Genomic DNA, 20114 nt, shown 5'->3' with positions numbered 1-20114 from the left:
TTATTATCAGTGTTGAAACTGTTGTGCTGCTTAATATTTTTTTGGAACCTGTGTTCCATAAACAAAATAAAAAGTTAAAAAGAACAGAATTTATTCAAAATAGAAATATTTTCTAACAATATCACTTTTTATCCATTTAACACATCTTTTTAAAAAGATTGTAAACGTTTTTTAAAAGTATTCTAAAAGTTTCTTTTAAAAAAAAGGAAAAAAGAAGAAGAAAAAGAAATTTACTGACCCCAATTTTTTTTTGAATAGTTGTGTATATTTAGCACAATTTTTATTTTGTTCTTTTTAACCTTTTATTTATCAAAGAATCCTGAAAAAATATCACAGGTCCCAAAAAATATTAAGCAAAACAACTGTTTCCACTAAAATCTGGAATAATGATGCTGAATATTCAGCTTTGCTTCACAGGAATAAATTATATTTTCAAGTATATTAAAATAGAAAACGGTTTTGTTAAATTCCAATAATAGGCTATTTCACAAAATTACAGTTTTTTTTTCTGTATTTTTGATCAAATAAATGCAGGCTTGATGAGCATAAGAAACCTCTTTAAAAAACATAAAAAATCTTACTGATCCCAAACTTTTGACAGCAGTGTATATATTCATATATATATATAGGCTATAGGCTATCTACCTCATGAACAGTTAAATATTCTCCCATTGTGCAATACAAATATGTGCAATAACCTTATATTTATCTCTACATCCTAGTACATCCCTACAACTTTATTTTTTATTCTGTTCATATTCTACAGTATTTTATCTATAGCACACCTGTACATATTTATCCTTTGTGTGTGTGTGTGTGTGTTTTATTTATATTTATACATATGTGTATTTTGTTCACATCTTATTTTTATTATCTGCGTTGTTGTTGTTGTTGTGTCTGTGTACTGGAAGCTTGTGACACTAAAACAAATTCCTTGTATGTGCAAACATACTTGGCAATAAAGCTCTTTCTGTCTTCTGATGCGTGTGTGTAATATACAGTAGGCCTACTACAGTATGAAAATGCATATTTTTAAATTAAAGAGAACTTATAGAATAAATATATACTGCTTTGGGTGCTTGACACTCAGTGACGGCGCTACACCGGGACTAGTGGGGCTATAGCCCCGTCAGAATTTTTAATAGCCCCGGTTTAGCCCCATTTCTTTATGAAGTAACTCTGACGTCATCAATATCATTTATGTGTTTTAAGAATGATATTCAAGGTTAAGAATACGCTGAAAGTTACTTAAATGTAAATACGACTTTCCTTATTGATCACGTCTTCCCTCAGCAAAATGCACGTTTTCTTGCGTGACTGGATGTTGGAATCACGTTGTTTGCATTCGCCCAAACTGATTTGCTGAAGTCGAAACGCGGTCGTTAAAAAAACCCAACTCCGGCGTGAGTCCCGCTTGCTGTGAAGCGGCAGAGGATTCCGCTTGGTCTTAAAGCCTCCCTGGAACGGCTATGTTCACAAATCAAACACTTGTCAAAAAAGAATGATTAATTCTCAATTTAGAGTTTGTTATTCGTATGGTCTAGGTGTTCATACGGCATATGCCTTAAATACGGGACAAACTGCGTTCCGTATAGCTTTCATACGGAACGCTTCTTTGATGCCTTAAATACGGGACGATTCCGTATTATACGGAACGGTTGGCAACCCTAATCACAACATCAAATCTCAGATATTTTGTTTATATATGTTAATTTAGATTTGTTTGTAAAATAATATGCATAATATAATATTAAAATATAAATAACTATTTTTAAATACATTGAATTATTGAACACTTACACATTTTTGAATGATTACAATTAAAGTTTTTTTAATAGCTAGTAAACACCACGTTCTCAACAATTATGCTTTAACCAGTGTATTAGTAGTTAGCTAGTATGCTACACTCTAATAAATGTGTAGCATACGCAGGTACCAGCTAGAAGCTGCTAACAAGTGTATCATAAATGAGCAATTATTATTATTATTATTATTAAATTGAACAATTGCAAATAGCAGCTATCTCATTTCACGTGATGTGTGTACTGCTAGGTATCTCTGATTTCCTCTTTTTGTGTAATTTGGATGGAAAATGTGTGCCTTTTTATTGTCTGAGTCACTTGTCAAAAGTTGCCAAATAAATTGTTAAAATGGCTAAGTTTGTTGCTAGGTGCTTTTGAAAGAAAACGTTGCTAGGGTAGTCTGAAAGTTGCTAAATTTAGCAAGGAGGCTACGTTAATAAATGTAGCTACGTTAAACGCCTATTTAACCCTTTCGATCGTGCTATGACAAGCCGAGCATAACATTGTATTTCGATCAAAATAGAAAATAATACTAGACATTAGGATACAAATACATGTTTGGTCTTTATTAACTTTATTCATAGTAAATAGATTTTAAAAGACACGATTATATAAACACGAATTACGACTGTCGTTGTCGACTGTTGTGGCGTTATTTTCAGTGAGATTTCAGTGTGCTGTGTTAAAATCAAAGAAAAAGGTTCTATTCTCATGAACGGAATCTTTTTATTGTGCTTCATTTCCAATCAAGATGTAATATTGTAAATTAAGCATACAGTATATGTGAAAATACAGGATACGTAAAACAATGAAATAGACCTCAGGAAGCAATTTTATTCCAAAAATATCATTTCCACAACCATATTATATTATTTCATCCACAGAATGCTGTTAAACATAATATATAATTTGAGATATGATGTAAATTAAACTGGTGGAAATGTCCATGAGACATTTAGATTTTTCTAAAGGTCCACAAGGTCAGATGTGTCTGTAGTTACAGAAACAACTGCAATGGGTACAAAATATATTGGCACATGCTTAAAAGCCAAACAAAAAATATGACAAAGTAAAACATTAGAGTTTACTATGCATATTTCAGAATATGTGTACCATGCATTTACTGTAAATAGGAAAGAGCCAATTCAGAGTTTCTGTGATGTGCCATTAGGTGTAAGGATGGTGAGGTTTCCTCTGGCATTCTGGTCTACTTCAATTGCCTCAAACAGAGATTTGAAATTTCCAGCACCAAACCCCTAAAACAAGAAAGGAATACTGTTATTTATGTTTTTTCCACGTAGTAAGAAATGCTACATATCTATGCATTTAGGAGACATTTCTGAAGAATAGTTTTTAATCAGTTAAATGCAGATTTACATATATGATGAATGCTTGCTCTGAAACAATTCATGAACTATTGATAGATTCTTGCTTACTTGGTGGTTGTGTCTCTGGATTACCTCCAGAAATACTGTAGGTCTGTCCTGTACTGGTTTGGTGAAGATCTGGAGTAGGTAGCCATTGTCATCATAATCCACCAAAATTTTAAGTTCCTGTATAAAGCAATGCCACACTATTTTCACATTCTGTTTCAGATTTGCCACAGAAATTTGCATTCATATGGACTATTAGCTGGCCAATTACTCTTTGCTGCATTTCCTTCAACTAAAAGGTCAAATTTAGACTATGCATTGCTCCTCCTTCTTAATAGCTGATTAAACACTTTGATTACTTGAACTGGAAATATTGTCTTACCTCCAATATGCTGATGTCCTCAACAATTTTGACTTTGGAAAACTTCAGCTTCTCCCCGAGCTTCTGGTAGTAAGTGTCAGGCACTCCCATGAACTCCATACCACGTTCCTTTAGGTTACGGATCTGAAAATATATTCAAAATGCCAAGTAAACTTAAACCTTTGCACACTACCTTCTGCCTTCTCTATCAATGTTGTAAAACCTCTTATTGCTGTGGTTTACTCACTGCTGTGATGATGTCAGAGGTGTTCATGGCGATGTGTTGAACCCCTGCACCACCGTAGTACTCTACATATTCCTAAAAGGAGAAAAATAGTCAGATAAATAGATGCATGCATTGTATAGATGAATGTAAGTACAGTAGATGTCATGTTTATAATACATGCCTGAATCTGGGACTTGCGCTTCCCCATGGCTGGTTCATTAATTGGCATTTTCACAGTTTCTTCATAGTTGGCCACTACTATGGAGCGCAGCGCACTGTATTCAGTCTGTAACTGCTTGTCATCTACAGACCAGTATCTGTGGAACAGCAGGTTCCTCTGATACCTTCATACAAACACACACAGGTCAATTTAACACAGTGATGCTGATGTGAAAAGCAATGGCAAAAATACAAGTGATAAGGGATCATCTGTAAAATTAATAGCAATAGTTATGGACAAGGTTAGAGTCATTAAATGTTTTTATATAAAAAAAAAAAATTACTTAAATATAAATCACTAATAATTTATTTATTTTTATTCCTTTATAATTTATTATTATTTAAAATAATAAGTGTTTATGCATAAAAAAAGCCAAAAACAATACTGTTTTCCCTTTGAATTACATTTTTAAATAGTTTTCTTACCCCAATAAACTCACTTAATTTTGATAATTTTCTTTAGAAAATAGGTATCTTGGTTTAAGAATATTTGTTCTGAAAAACAAATAATTTTCTGCAGTGTATGTTCAAGAGCTGGACATGATGGGATGTGGTCTGGTTTAGATAATTTTGCTATTCCCACCCCTCACCACCCTCTTTTCCTCCTTCTCCCCCTCCGTGCTGTGTCTAACTGTCTCCAGATGGTGTCTCAGACCCTTTGAAAATAATTTTGCTGAGTCATAATTACTATGGTGTTTTCTTGCATAATAATCAGTCGTCCACTACCACAGATTAAAATGCAACCATCCCATCTGCCGTCTCCATCTATTCTCTCTGAGACTCTCTTCTGATCTTTCCTCTCAGTCTTCAATCCATCCTCACCATGGAGACACACTGCTGATCACTGGGGAGGGGCTCTCGGTGTATTCTGACTGGATGGGATGGATAGGGAGTTTCCCCCTAAAGACATGTGCTGTTCTGAGCGAGTACCTTCGTGACTTCTTTTATGCTTTTCAGTCTTAACAACCCTGGCACAGAGGTCTGTTGCTGTCAATATTTATGAATTTTGGAATAAGTTCAACAATGTGTTTAGAAAAGTTTTATACCACTCCACTATTGGCACCATCTCATTGTCTGGCTGATTTCCAACCACATGGTCAATGAAGTCCAGCTTCCCACTTGGCCTGGGAAAGAAAAATCACGTTAGAGACAAAGAAAATGACACTGATAGAAAACTATCCAAGTGTGATCTGAGATATGGACCTCTTAACACAATTTAACCATATTTACATGTTATCATACAGTTTGAATACTACACTCACAGTTTTGCCAAGAAAGGGTCACAGAACAGAGGAGCATGGAATCCTGGGAGGAAGATCCCATTATATCCTGCCCGCTCTACAAATGTATGAGTGGTATCACCATACTAAAACAATAAGGAAAGAGACATCAGAGAAGAATTATGACACACACACACACACACACACACGCACTACCGTGTAAAAGTTTGGGGTCAGTAAGATTTTAAAATGTTTTTGGCTATTCATTCAAATATACAGTAAAATATTTTAATATATTTTAAAATGTAATTTATTTTCTGTGTTTGCAAAGCTGAATTTTTAGCAGCCATTACTCCAGTTTTCCATGGCACATGATCCTTCAGAAATGATTCTAACATGCTGATTTGGTGCTCGAGAAACATTTCTTGCAGAACAGCTTTTATTTGAAATCGAAATATTCCATAAAATATATATGCCTACTAAAATTTTAAATAATTGAATACATTCTTGCTGAATACAATTATTAATTTGTTTTTTTAAAAATCATGACATTATACATACTGTTTGCAGCACTGCCAGCTTCACCCTGCCAAACTTATCCTCCACAACATGAGGCTCTTTAATGATGATGGCACCTCGTTCTCTCGCTTTCTGTAGAAAAATTATGAAAGCTGTAAGTGATTATTGCAAATGATGCCCAGAAAGCACTTTTAAGAAATGAAACATGACAAGAAACCATCAGCATTTACCTCTACCAGGAAGGCACAGTTCTCTACAGTGAAAGCTACATCTTTAACACCATCTCCATGTTTTACCAGGTGATCTCCCATCTCTGTTCAAGCAAAAGGACAGATTATGGAAGACAATCGAATATCAAGAATCTACAATACTCATTTACAGGCCTAAGTCTTACCTTTATTACCAGGATTCAAGGCAGAGGTGAAGACATAAATGATCTACAGGAAATAGACATTGACATAAACATTGATCGGAGAACATGTTCTGAAGCAGATGAAATTGGCAAGGCTTCTACAGAATGTATTAAATGTTCAGTCCATAAGTAATGAAGAGGATGGACAGGAATAATGACACAATCTGACTCTCACCTTCCCCTGTTTCACCACATGCGACACAACATCACGACTACCTGTCTCCAGCCCACAATACGCCAGGGGCTCAAAACCCAGTTTGTTACAGTAATAAGATGCTGCCTGGGAACATCACCGAGAGGAAAGCAAAGAGATTGACAAGATGGGGAGATTTGAGAAAATTCTTTATATGTATCTATATATTTTACATTTAGAAAAGACTGATACTTCAAAGTGAAACTTTAGACATATTTAACTTTTTCTACATTTAGGCTATAGTATGATAATGGCACCATCTACTGGCGAGATCTAAGAATTGCCCAAAATGTCTCAATATGGAACACATTAGTGAGTGGAGGATGGTGGTTTCTGCAGCTGCATGCTTATTTCTCCCACCCCTGAAAAGAGCCAATAGCATCTCCCTACAGGACACCTCCTCTAATATTCACAAACACACAAAATCTATAAACATATATTGTTAAAGAATTACCTGTTTGGCATTTCCAACCCAGAAAGTGAGATGATCAAAGCAGACAAACTTGCCCTGCTCGTGCTGTTGACATAAAAACAATTACAGCAATGACCATGATCTGCTTAATTGTTGGATATTTTCTATTTCAATGAAGAGACTTATAGGATATCTAGAGACTAGTTTGAGTAGTGTAATGATGTTACCTACAAGTATAATGAGAAGCACAAACAGACAAGTTCAGAACGCAGATGGCAGTGAAATATTAGTATATTAGGAGAAGGAAGGGGGCAAGTTATTAAAAATAATGACCTACCTTTTCACCTTTGTCAGTGTAGGATGTCTAGAGAAAAAGAAACGAGAAATGAAAGCATGTTCGGACAGTCAGTTTGCAAATCAGTCGTCTTAAAAAATAAGTCTTACCATGTTCTAGTGGTTTTTGAAGGTAGCTTCTTCTTGGGTCAGTGGCAGAAATGAGGAGAGGTGAGGGCCGATGCTGCAGATGTGAATTTGTAATATGTGAGACTCCGCCCACTCTGGCTCCAGAGAGGAGGAGAGCAGCAATCAAGATGCTCTACAGTTGAATATACTATTATGATTTCTAATGTAATCTTATCAAGTAATAATAAAAGTAGTTTAATATATAATTACTATTATTTTAAAACTATACTTGCAGTTTGTAATAAAGAGTAAGTCCAAATTAAACAAAGTAATCTCTAAACATACAAAATCAGTCAAATATACCCCAAAATAATTGATCTTCAGATTGTTGTCTCTTTTAGAAGATAAGCTGTGTTTTTTGAGTGATTTTCTTTTTTCATGTTTTGTGAAGTTTGTCTACAAGAAAAAGAGGAGGCACACAGTTCCTTCAACCCTATTGGCCAGTTGAGTTGCTTATGTAGTTTTCCATGCCAGTATGCAAGACTAAACCATTCAGTTCTGTAGTCATGAAGTTTGACACACGTTTTTCTATCTGGGGTAAATTTTAAGTCAAACTGAAAGTTAAACCTATCTATTAATGCTTAAATTGACAAAAATGAATAATAATTATAATTTTAGTAATAATAAATATAATAAATTCTACTATAATTCCACCCAGAACTATATTTCCTTTTACATGAGTTTGTATTTCTATTTAAATGTACACTACTATTTCATTAAACAATTAAATAATTATTGATGCAATTAGTTATTTTAACTTAATTTTAATTAAATTAATAGATATTCGCCTGAGTTCATTTCAATATGGTAACAATTAATGTAAATGATTCTAAAGAACTGCAGTGTCATTCTGACGCCTAAAATTTTAACTCCTCCCTGTCACTCCCCTTCCAACTAGAAAATGCATCTTAATAGTAAACATCAGGTTTACTGTTGCAGCCCCACTCCCCCATTTTGAATAGTTTGCAAAATGCTTTTAACCCACTGGGGACTTCATTAACAGTGTTTGAGATGATGCTGAGAACAATGTTGATACTCAGGACAGTTATATCAGGTGTGATGTAACTTATATATAATTATTTACATTTACTCATTTAGCAAACACTTTTATCCAAAGCCACAGGAATACAACAATTGTTTCATTTAAGATTAGATAGATAGATAGATAGATAGATAGATAGATAGATAGATAACATTTGCTTTGCTTCTCAAAACTGTAGCAAATGGTCACAGTGCTTCTGCTACTGTAAATCATTGTAGTGTGAAACATGTACTATGTATTCTTAGAACTCCAAGCCTACTGAGAGTGGGTATTTCACCTTACACATACAGTACAATTGCAACAGCTGAAATTTAAATGAGCAGATATGTAAGTGTTTGGGGAAAGGTGTTGATGCACATGTATGTTTCCCCAGAGAACAGTGAGTGACAGTCTGTAGCCAACGCTGATTGGACAGCTACAGTTCTTGAGGGAAATACAGCGCTGTTGGTCTCTCTTAGCTCAATGTAATCTCAACACAAGTCATAAGAGAGATCAGAGGAGAATGAAGAAACAACGAGATAATAAACCATGAGACAAGCTGTAAAAAGATTATAAAACAAGCATGAGGAGAGGAGACAAGTAAAGTAAAGAGAACAAATAGAGCTAAACACCATGAATGAGCAGACAGCAGAAAATCCAGCCATCCTGGAGAAGTGGTTGCTAAAGAGGAGAAGCAGAGATGACAAAGAGAAGGAGGAAATAAACATGCAGGTTGAAGCTGCGGAGCATGCTGTTCATGAAGAAATGGAGGAGAAGATTGAAACAGCAGAAGCAGTTACAGAAAAAGAAAAGCAGGCTAGAGTCCATTCAGTCTTCTCTTTGGTGAGGAGTCAGATCAGAGCGCAGGCCGGTTTGGATGGTCAGCGCATGGGCATACTGGATGTTGTAAACCAACTCACCAAGGAACTAGAGAAGAACAAGAAAGAACAAGAAGAACCTGGACTCACAGTTGAGATCAGCTCATCTGAGGAGAACGCAGTGGATCAGGCGGGCCAGAAAGAGACTGTAGAAGAGCGGATGACAGAAAACGGAGAAAATAGTAAGGAAAGAGGAGAAGAGATATGTGTAACCTTGTTGGAAGAGATATTGTTGAACTTGGAGTCATTAAAGAAGGATTTTAGAGAGGAGCTCGCTCAGCTTCGCCATGAGATGCAAAGCTACACAGACCAAGCACTCTGCGGCCTGGAGACCCGTCTAACTAACTTACTGAGAATACAAGCGCTGGCTCGCACAGCTCCCTCGGCACTTCCAAGAAACCACACAGTCGAATCCATGGAAACCAAGAAGCACAGACCTCCCAGCATGCCTCCTCTGGGAACATCTAGAAGACGAGTGCTCAACCGCACAATGACCACTATCACCCCTAAAACTTGCCTACCTCTGTCCCTGGGGCCCCGCTCCAATTCAGAGCCACCGGGGGGCTGGGTGACTGAGACCGCCAACAGCAACAGCGCTCAGATGTTGCTGAGGAGAGACCAGGCGGTAAGTCATCCTCCTGGGCCCTTGCCTCCTGTTCTACCTCCTGCACAGAAAGGCAAGAAGGCTTTGCGAAGCAGGACTCGCATTGGTAAGCCAACATGCTAGTGAGGTCTGTGATCCAAACACACACTAAAAGGTCCATTAGGGCAGAAACCATCATTATTCTTAACTTTCAGAATCAACGAAAGAGATTGCAAGATAAAATTGTTCAATATGAACAGCTGCGAAGAGAGCTAAGGAGCAGAATGGTTCTCTTCTGTGCTATTTTGTGTTGTTTGTCCATGAAACGATTGAAGACCACCAAGAAAAAAATCCTTCTAAAGGACTCTCAGAGAAAAAAAAAAGAGGAGGAGGTGAATTGTGTGTATAATGCTGATTTCTAAGACATAGTGACAAAATATACAAGATGAAGTACAAATTCATTTCTAAATATGTTTATAGTTTTATCACCTAGGTGCTATAGTTTTACAATCACATTGCACAAAATGATTTTTGTTACTGAATAAATATATAAATATAAATATCACTAAATAAAAAGACCTTTTTAAGGATACTATTCTATGTATTTAAATTTGTTGTCCAACTGTGTTAATCAAATGTACAGTGGTGCAATTTATTGCACATTAAAAAATTTTTTAATTGCTAATATGTTATTTTGTATTTTAATTAATGTGTGTATGATTTTAGAGGTTTAATCAAAGAGGTGATTTTATAAAAAGTGTCAATTCACTTTTTTTTTTTACTTTTACATGAAATAAGGATGTTATTTATTATATATGCAATTATATTGTCCGTAATAAAGAAATGAATGATACAGTTTCTTTCATTTGTATTGTAATTAATTTGTATACATTTGCTTACAGTTCCACTAGAACCTATATTGTGTTCATTGCATGCATGTAGGTTTTTAAAAATTCAATTACAGTTCAATTACAAAGCTTCTATTTAAATATATCTATTAACAGTTTTCCTAGAAAATCCCCATATCAGATTAAAACACCGTACAACTGCACAAGTTCATTTCAACAGTTCTTATAATTACGCATACAGTACAGGGGTCTCTGTGACCCCACACAACTGGTTTAAGAATGTGGTTTAAAACAAACAAAAACACACAAGGAATCTAAAAACAACAGAACTAGAATAAAACATCAATCTCTATGTATAAAAGTGCCAGATGTTTAGGCACATCTTTTCCAACATGTAGATCCCTCTGCAATATTTAGGAACACAAAAATATTATTATTGTAACATCAACAGAAAGGGAGTCATATCTAAAAGATTTTACAAACCAAAACTGAGAATACAACTCACTTTTCCACAAAGCATTCTCAACAGCATTCTACAAAAGAGAGCATATTTAGGATTTTTCAATCATGACATGCTGGTAGCGACATCTGCTGGTCAAAACAATTGAATATCTACAATGATTCTGCCAAATTCAAGCGTTCAAGTGAAATTAACGTAATTAATCCTCAAATTTTAAATATAATATTAAAAATAAATATAATGGTGAAAGAAAACGGTGATCGTAAATGCAGAAAACAAATCGCATGCTCAAAACAAAAACACATTCAAGTTTTTTTTTGTTTTTGTATACTTTTTTGCATTCATATTTGTTGCGAATTCTAAATGTTTGTACAAATGTGTGTACATATTCTGGGAATAAAAAAGGTCTGCGCAGGCTTGAACTGCGCATGCGCGTGGCGCGAGTCCCCGTTTGATGACAGCTGTGCGCTGTGGCTGTTGCTAAAGGGAGGAGAAAATCTCACGACGGAGGGCTTTTTATCTCTTTCATTCGCAGCTAGGACCTTTGGAGGACTGAAACGAGAACTTAACTGTAAAACCCACCCATACCAGTCGCGACTGAATTCAGTACTTCACACCCAGCCGTCAAATTAGTCGGTAAGTCTGTTGTACGTTGGCTCGAGCTGGTTGACACTTTAGCGAACTGAGCGTTAGCTGATTGTTGGCCTGCTTGTCTCGGGTCATGTTGTCACCTTTTGTTTTTAAGCCAGTTTGTTGCCAAATTAAGCTTTTAGGAACACATTTGGGTTTCTAGGCATATTGTTACCTGAATGTAGATTTCAGTACGCTACAAAGCGGCGTATTTCATTTATTCTTGCGCTATAAAACACGATGATTCTTCGCTGACACACCGACTCTTGCAGCTGTTGTTGTTGTCATGCACTTCTCGTTGACAGTCATGCTGCTGTGATAATGGCAGCTACAGTGTGTTAGTTGACAGTTTAAGGCCCTTAGTGGTTTGTATAATTTCCTTTAAATGCGAATTGCACTAGGATTTGCAGCTAATTTTGTTCTTGTAATCTCTATGTATACTAATGGCTCACATGTGATTGATGTTAGACATTTCCCATAGTGATCGAAATATGTGCGAAAAGTTCATTTCTGTGATAGATAGATGTCAAGTGCTTAACCATGTATACAGTATTTGACAGCGTTGTTTGCCGCAAATCTCTAAATTCAATGGTTTGCATACTGGTCACTTATTTCCCAACATAATAACTTGTCGGGAAATATGTCACCTAACCATCCCTAAAGGTAGGTTTAGTTAGCACATTTTCAGAAAATGGTAATTTGGTGTAAAATGATAAAATGAAAAGATAAAATGAAACAAAACAAAAATAGTCATAAAATTCCATAATTTAGGAATAAAAATGAAAGGAACTGTAAATACAGGAGTGCTGATGTGATTCAGCTGCAGATCATTACAGTCACGTTGATATTCAGACCAACAGCACAATTGTGAGTTTGGTATTGCTTTTATACAACAGTTTATTAAGTGAGACGTTAGTGTTGAGTTTACGTTTCAGACAAAACTGCCTAAATTTTATATTTCTTAAAGTTGTTATGAAATGTATTGTATCTCTTTTTTTTATAGATGATTTTATTGTGAACAATTCGTCTGTGCATGTGTTTCATTTTGATTATTTTTTTAACTTCTGAGGTTTCATTAAAATGTCATAACTCAGTCTTTTTGTGAAAACGACAAACTTCTCTCTGGTCATGCTTGCAGAGGTTCTCCACTCATAGTCCACTTAAACCCTGCCATTCCATAATCAACTGCAACACTGCATTAACAATTAATGGATCGAACCAAGTCCTTGTCCTATTTAAAATTTTTTGATAATCCGGTTCACTTGGATGTACCTCACAATACAGAAGAAAAGATTTGTTGCTACTTTTTCATTGTGACTTTAACCGCCTATGAAAATGATCCCAAAATAAGCCAAAGCATTAAGCTTTGCTTGTCACCATGATACACACAGAAAGCTGGTGTTTCTGAAAGTCCCATTGGTGTTAGACTAAATCAGCACTGGAATGCTCTGATTAGACATAATTAAGAGCAAATATAAAATAAATTTGAATGGGTTTTGGGTAATTTAGGAAACTGTGATCCGTATTCTTGCTCAGTCTCAGAAAAGCCGGTCTTGTTTCTCTTAGAAGTCTGCCAAATCCTAGAGCGCTCTTGTTTTCTAATCACTCAGCTGTGTGGCTGGCACAGGACGGACTGCTTTTCTGATCTGGTTCATCCCCCAACTGTTCGGCTGTCCTCATGTAGCCTCATAGAGGGTATGAAGCTCCTCCCATGGCATCTCCTCAACACATGCCAGAGCTGTGACATTAGATCAGCGGTGCTCTTTCAGTAATATGCTGGAGTTTATTTGATGCAGTAACTATTTTAGTGGTACTCTGCTCATATCTCTAGTTCTCTACACCTTCTTTTGCCTTCTAGTATAGTGAAAGCTCTAAGGAAGTTTCATGATGCCAATTTACTCCTACCTCAGCGAAATGTCCTGGTTTGTTGGATGTGCTATGTACTGACAAACCATTTCAGCTTTAATGGATTTTCTGCATTTTGAACAGACTGCAGTTTTGTGTCATGTGACTGAGGCAGTGTACAAACTGTTTCCGGGACGTGCTGTGAGGTGATGCTGAGGTCAAGCAGGATGTGTTTCTAGCAGGGTCAGGAGTTAGGAAGTGTGAATCTCCTGATAGTATGTGTGTGTGATAATGTGCGTGAGAGAGAGAGTGCATTGACACATATAGTAATGTCAGAGGGGCTCTTAACATATTTTTCTTGGCGCTCTGCTGTTGGTACTTAGCAAAACTGAGAAAATGGGCAATTCTTGAACATCATGTGCTTGTAAACATACTAGAATGTGATTCATCCTTCTCTGATATTCCACAGTAAATTATTTTTAGAATGTGTCAGTGGTTCCAGAGTCTTTTTTATTTTTGATGACTTTAAAAAAAGGATGCACCTAATGAAAATTCTTACAGATAGTAATATTTTTTTTTCATGGTATAGCTGAAACCGATAAATTACGGATATTAGCCTTTTAAATATTTAAAAACGCCTGAAAGGCATGGTTCATCCAAAAATGAAGATTAATTTTTGGGTGATCCATGACTTTCAAGTGATAATTTACTCCACTTCATTTTGTACCAAACCTTTATGACTATGCTCTCTGTGGATATATTGAAGAATCTTGGTAACCAGACAGCTTTGAAAACACTAAGACATTTCTCAAAATGTATTTTATATTTCACAGATGAACGTTTGGAACGACATTAGGCTAAATACATTTTTGGGTGAACGGTGCCTTTATTATGCCCCGAACACACACACACACAGGCACTAGTTAAAAATCTTCTTAGGTTAAATCTGTGCCGTAAGATATTGCATTCCATTAAAATTAATGCTAAATTGAACTAGTCTTGAATTATAATAGCCCACAGTTAAATATCCAGTATTGGCCAGCTAAATATCTGATAGTTAATTAATTTAAATCTCTAATATTGGGCGATAACAGTTGTGGTCATGTTATTCATATCTCTATCTATTCCAGCATCTATTGACTTAATGGTAATTTAAAAACATTTACTGAAATTTTTATAATAAAGCAAAATAGTGAAAGGGACTCAATGTATGCCCACTTCCAAAAAAATGTAGAAACATAGTCTTGGTGAGAGAAATGTTTGTTGTAAACTTGTTTATTTCAGTGAGGAATCATTTGTTGGCCTTTCTTTACATAATTGACCACGTTTTTAGATCTGTCAACAACTTCTCTATCTAAAAAACGAGAAGTATGATGATGGTTTCTGGGAGCAGCATGAAATTGTAATTCACAGGAGGCTTATGTCATCTGCGTGTTGACTTTAGTCATATTAGATTTTTTTTAGAAAGTTTTGATTCGTGATTTGGTTATTGGCAGTTATGCTATTCCATCAGCAGTCAATTTTTCTAGGCATAATATCGCCTCCATGTCTTGGCACAGGTGTTTCTTAGACCCGTTATATTTAGTGACTTTGTTGTGAAATCTCAAAGATGACTGATGCTAAACTGTGCATGTGGTTATTTTATCTCAGGATTTTTGCCAAGGTCCTCAAACTTGCTTGGTGCACTATTTATGTAAACCACAGAGATATTGTTTTGCATTGTCTAAAGAGAGCAGAAAGCATCCTGGTTTGGAGACATTTCCGTGCAGTACTCCCACACCCTCCTGTATGCCTGGCTGGTGTAATGAAATAGATTTCTCAGAAAGACTTGGTGCTTGGTTATGGGATTTTCAGTGGTCAGTCAGATACCAGTAGAAGCAGAAAAATGCAGATCTGAACACACTGAAAGGGCTTTCAGTATGGCCAAGTTGTTAATAGAAATGTGTTTGGGATGCCTGGCCATAGAGAAAGCATCCCATTCCTCATCACATCCCTAGTCACGTTAGCTGCCCTCATTCCTCAGATGTTGTCTTGTTGTATTCATAATGGCCAGGAAACATTTATTTTCCTCTCTGATTTCTCATCTGCTCAGTCACTAGTACATCCACAATTCTGTCCATTGCCGAGTCAGATGGCATTCACTGCTGAATGGAGTGTGTGGGTAGTTTCTCATGAGTGGTCAGGTCTGGTGCATTGTAAACATGTGAAAGTGCCTGATGGTGCATTTGAGCTGTGATTCATATCCCACACGGCTCCACACTGCTGTGTTTTAAGGGCACTGAGAACACTGCCTCAACCAGATACAAAGAGGAAGAAGAAATGAAAAACGGATCCTTGTTAAGGCACCTACCTAACCTGAGAGTTACACGCAACTCACACAGAGTGTTTCCGGTCAGTCTGTCTTAAACAGAATCGGTTTGACTATACAGAATCGCTTTGACTGTTAATCTTGTCAACAAATACATAAAGCATAAAGAATTTAAAGTTTGGGGTCAGTAAGATTTTGTTTTTTGAAAGTAATTAATATGTTTTTTTTTTTTTTCAGCAAATACACATTGATGATCAAACTTGACAGGAAAGGCATTCATAATGATACAAAATAATTCTATTTCAAATTATATTTCTGTTCATCTAAAATCTTTAAAATCACGGTTTCCACAAAAATATTAAAGTATTTATATGGAACACTGCATAAAATAATAATTTTAATTTCATGTTCACTTAAACAGCACAATTTGTTTTCAATACTGATAATTATAAATGTTTCTTGAGCAGCAAATCAGCATATTAGAATGATTTTTGAAGGATCATGTGACACTGAAGACTGGAGTAATGGCTGCTGAAAATTCAGCGTTGCCATCATAGGAATAAATGACATTTTAAAATATATTAAAATAGAAAACAGTCATTTTAAACTGTAATAATATTTCACGATATTATTATTTTTTACTGTATTTGTAATCAAATAATGCACAAGACAAAATATTTGACAGTTTTGGAGAAAGGTTGATGCTGTTAAACAAGGAATGAACCAAGTCTAATGCAGTGTTAATCTACACTGTGCTGTTGTGTGAGCTTGTGTGTGAGAAACCTGTGTGTGCACTTGAGTGCTGTCGGCTTGTTTAGTGCAGGCATGTTCAATCATTTCAATCAGAAGAAACTCTGGTAGCCTATGGGAGGCGAATAACAAGGAAACAGTAACTGTACAGCATTGCACTGTATATGACATAGCAGTACTGAATTTCATGTATCATATCAGCAGGTAGCAAAAAGTGTTGGTAGTTGTGCTTGGCCTCTAAAAATTGTTATCTGCACATCCCTACTTTAGACGATGTGCTTGAAGACGTAATATTAGACATTTTGTTCTCTTGCATAAGAATACTCTAAGCACACATTCATCTCTCTCTCCATTCCTCCTCAGAGTGCGCCTGCTCTACCTGCTCAAATGCTGTCAAATCTAATCCAAACACAGCTCTTCAAAATAGAGGAACCGAAAAAAAGGACCTTCCTCCTGTGCCCAATGCTTTTGGAAAGTGCGCCTTTCTCTCAGTGTTGCTAAAAACAGCATCGGCTGCAGTCCAAAACCTGAAAAAAGTGAAAGTAGATGGATCTCTTGGTTTTAGTTGCTTGTGCGTTTATCACTGCTGTGCTGATATTGACAGCAGTGTGTTTCTTTCCACCAGAGAAACATTCCTGGGATGTTTTAGAGTAGAAACAATACTGCTGCTTCATAACTCAGCCTGTGTCTTTTTGTATAAGATGTGAAACGTTTCCATTTTTTAAAATAGATACATTGATGTTCTGTTGATCTTTTTGATCATCGAAATGGGTCAAATCTGTGTCTAGAAAATCTGTGTCTAGAAAATGTTCTCAACTCCTTCAACTTCCCATATCAGAAATTTGGCAGTGGAAGAAAAGCAGTATGTTAGTTAAAAATGTCAATTTTTATTTCTCTATGGTCCTATTATTATATTGGGTCCAGTTTGTACTGTGGCTGAATTACTTTTTAACACGACCCTCCTCCTCCTGTTGGTGCGAGCGAGTGGTCGGTCACGTGTGTGTAGGATGGCCGAACTTAAGGAGCTTCCCCTGGAACTTACGCGATCGGCAACCGGCCGTTTTTTTGTCTTATTGAAAGCAACTCGTCTTTGTTTTGGACTTGCACAAACTGCGTTGCAATGCAATCGTTTTCCAAAATGTCATTTATGTGAAAATATGAAGTCTGTAAACGCCCGCTAACACAGGCCAGAGATGTTGAAAACGGACGCACAGAGAAAAATACTGTAGCAGGCAGATCACTCACTGTTCATGATGCACGAACTATTGGAAGAAAATCCTCAATATTGATTTGGGGGTTTATATGAATGTGTTTCTGAGGGGAAAAGTTTACGTGGTATTTTCTTTTAATCTCGTCTCTGTATAGTTCATATTAAAGCAGTGTTTCAGCGCAGTGCTGCTTTGCTTATGGCGATAACCAAGGAAACGCCGTATCTGGTGTTCCATAAAAATGATTACAGTGTAAAAGAACTGTTTTCTTAATATCTTACAAATATCAAATTATAAAAACAGTTATAAAGAACAACATTCATTTAAAATATAAATGTTTTGCAAATTGTCTGATTATCTGTAAATATCTGTAATAAAAAAAATATTACTAGCCCCAAACCTTCGTAGTGTACATAAACATGATACCATATGGCCAACTAAGCAAAGTTTAGATCTATAGAAAAGTAGGCCTATTTGATTTGTGCTCATCTCTGCACTATTTATAAGCTTATTGACACAAAGCATGAAAGCCATTACAACTACCTTAAACTTTATAGAATAGAAGAAGTAGGTATGTGAATAGGTGGCCATTTCCTCTGCCCCCAAGGTTAAATCTTCACATACCACTGCATTCAACCGCAAAACACAGCGAGCACAGTGATGTGCTGTATTTGGCAGGATGACAAGAGGTTGAGCTGATTCAGGAGTGAGCGGTACAAGAGGCCTCCGCGGATGTACTGATATTCCGCTCTGTGTTTGTGGGCTGCTTTTACGGATGCGCAGGGGCCCAGGCTCCATCAAGGGCATCTCTGGGCTGCTCTTCGTCCTACATTCTGCTATGTAACTGTGCTTTACAAAGACCTCTTTGTGCCTGAGGAACGGTCCAAGAAATTATTCTGATCTTTTTGCATTTTCTCTAGTTTGAATGTTTGTGTGTGTACATTAATACTTGTGTGTGTGTGTGTGTGTGTGTGTGTGTGTGTGTGTGTGTGTGTGCGCGTGTGAGAGAGAGATTAAATGGGTGTTGTGTGGGTGTTTTCTGTTTGTCTATATCCCTCCATTATGTGAGAAAGCAAAGGCAACTAATGTGATTTGCATATTTTTTGGCCATTCATGAAGCATGAAGTGTCTGTCAGGTCACAGTAGTCCAAGCTTTGTAATTGAGTTGTAGCTGCAATATGCACACTTGCAGAGTGTTTTTCACACTCTGAAGTTTATATAGCCTATATGTGACAAAGAATTTAGATCCTTTGATATATTCAGTATGCTGATTAACATCAGTGTGTTGTTTATTTTAGTATTATTTATATGCTAGCTATATTTATACTACTATATTAGCCTTTTTATTTCCATTTAAATTAGAGCTGCACCGATTGCAATTTTCTTGGCCGATTCTGATTTCCGTTTTTTTTCTTTGGAAGTGTGACCTGCCGATACCGATTTTTGCTGATTCCGATTTTCTTTCTAAGAACTATAATTGACAGCATATACAAACAAAAATCTATGCAAATTTCAATCCAAAAATTATTTACATAATAAAATAAATAAGAGGTAGAGATAACAATTAACTGAAAATAAGTTGCTGTATGTAACAAAACAGATGTCATTTCCCACTATGTTTATAAATGAAAATTTTTTCCCCCTAACCTTATTAAATGTCATCTTTCACATCAAGTTCTTACTTTGTTTCAATTATTTCAGTTAGAATAATAACTGTAGTTGTTACCATTCAAATGAAATTAGTATTAAAGGAGCACTATGTAACTTTTTCTGTGTTCAAAATTTGCAAAATGTATATAATGAGCGAGTACATCATGAATTCCTCCTCCAAACCGCGTTTTTGTCTTATTCCGAATCACTGCGGTACACTTATATTTAATGTAGAGACAACAAGGCAGATTCGGGTAGATGAGACACACACACTCGGGGTAACATTCACAATAACCGACCAACTCAAATACCAGAGACATGAACAGATATAGTGCAGATAACGAGGTGCAGACAGGTGAGCACAATGAGGTGATTAACTAATGATTAGACGGGCTAAACCAACACAAAGGGAAGAAACCACAACAAACAGTCCACAGGGGCGTTACATCGTCGGGTCGTCGCCGCTGAGGAGTAACACCTGCGTGAATCGCCATAGACATAAACTTAGAGAAGTAGCTCCGGTTGGAATGTTCTTCCGCAGGATGTGTGCAGTTCTGTTTATTAACTGTTAGAGCGCCAAAAGTTACATAGTGCTGCTTTAACAAACTCTATCTTTCCACTGCAGAGGAAACAGAAGCTGCATCTGAAGTGGCATTAGATGTATATACACAGACAGTTTGATGAAGCTGAGGTGCCATAAATGCATTTACACTGCAAAATTTCAAATGCATAAA

At 36.3% G+C, this 20114-nt stretch overlaps 2 protein-coding genes across 5 annotated transcripts in view; one reads left to right on the top strand and one right to left on the bottom strand.

Annotated features, from left to right (window-relative positions):
• Window positions 1–2540: 2540 nt before the first annotated feature.
• hpdb (4-hydroxyphenylpyruvate dioxygenase b) lies at window positions 2541–7252 on the bottom strand. Its single transcript, XM_016448596.1, has 14 exons — window positions 7182–7252; window positions 7075–7101; window positions 6780–6842; window positions 6308–6412; window positions 6115–6157; window positions 5951–6033; window positions 5763–5852; window positions 5244–5347; window positions 5028–5105; window positions 3944–4106; window positions 3784–3855; window positions 3558–3680; window positions 3239–3355; window positions 2541–3058 (listed from the first exon to the last, which is right to left on the bottom strand). The coding sequence occupies exons 1-14, from the start codon at window positions 7182–7184 to the stop codon at window positions 2948–2950; spliced, it is 1182 nt and encodes a 393-aa protein (XP_016304082.1). The 5' UTR covers window positions 7185–7252; the 3' UTR covers window positions 2541–2947.
• A 4181-nt stretch (window positions 7253–11433) lies between these two features.
• gapvd1 (GTPase activating protein and VPS9 domains 1) overlaps window positions 11434–20114 on the top strand; it is a 49846-nt gene continuing 41165 nt past the window's right edge. For all 4 annotated transcript variants that reach the window (XM_016448612.1, XM_016448613.1, XM_016448611.1 and 1 more), the window contains exon 1: window positions 11434–11625. The gene's annotated coding sequence lies outside the window, so the exon portion shown is untranslated. The remainder of the gene's footprint in view (window positions 11626–20114) is intronic.

This window comes from Sinocyclocheilus anshuiensis, unplaced genomic scaffold (genome assembly GCF_001515605.1).
Source record: "Sinocyclocheilus anshuiensis isolate Anshui unplaced genomic scaffold, SAMN03320099.WGS_v1.1 scaffold451, whole genome shotgun sequence".
In the NCBI taxonomy this organism is placed as follows: domain Eukaryota; kingdom Metazoa; phylum Chordata; class Actinopteri; order Cypriniformes; family Cyprinidae; genus Sinocyclocheilus; species Sinocyclocheilus anshuiensis.
The sequence above is the reverse complement of the archived record's forward strand: the minus strand, read 5'-3'. Positions and strand labels throughout refer to the sequence as shown.

Bases quoted from the DNA above. Each gene is read 5' to 3' on its own strand.
- hpdb (XM_016448596.1), bottom strand. The intron at 6,413-6,779 runs GTAATTCTTTAA...TGATGTTCCCAG, and splicing joins GGGTTGGAAATGCCAAACAG to GCAGCATCTTATTACTGTAA. The intron at 3,681-3,783 runs GTGAGTAAACCA...ATATATTTTCAG, and splicing joins CCTCTGACATCATCACAGCA to ATCCGTAACCTAAAGGAACG.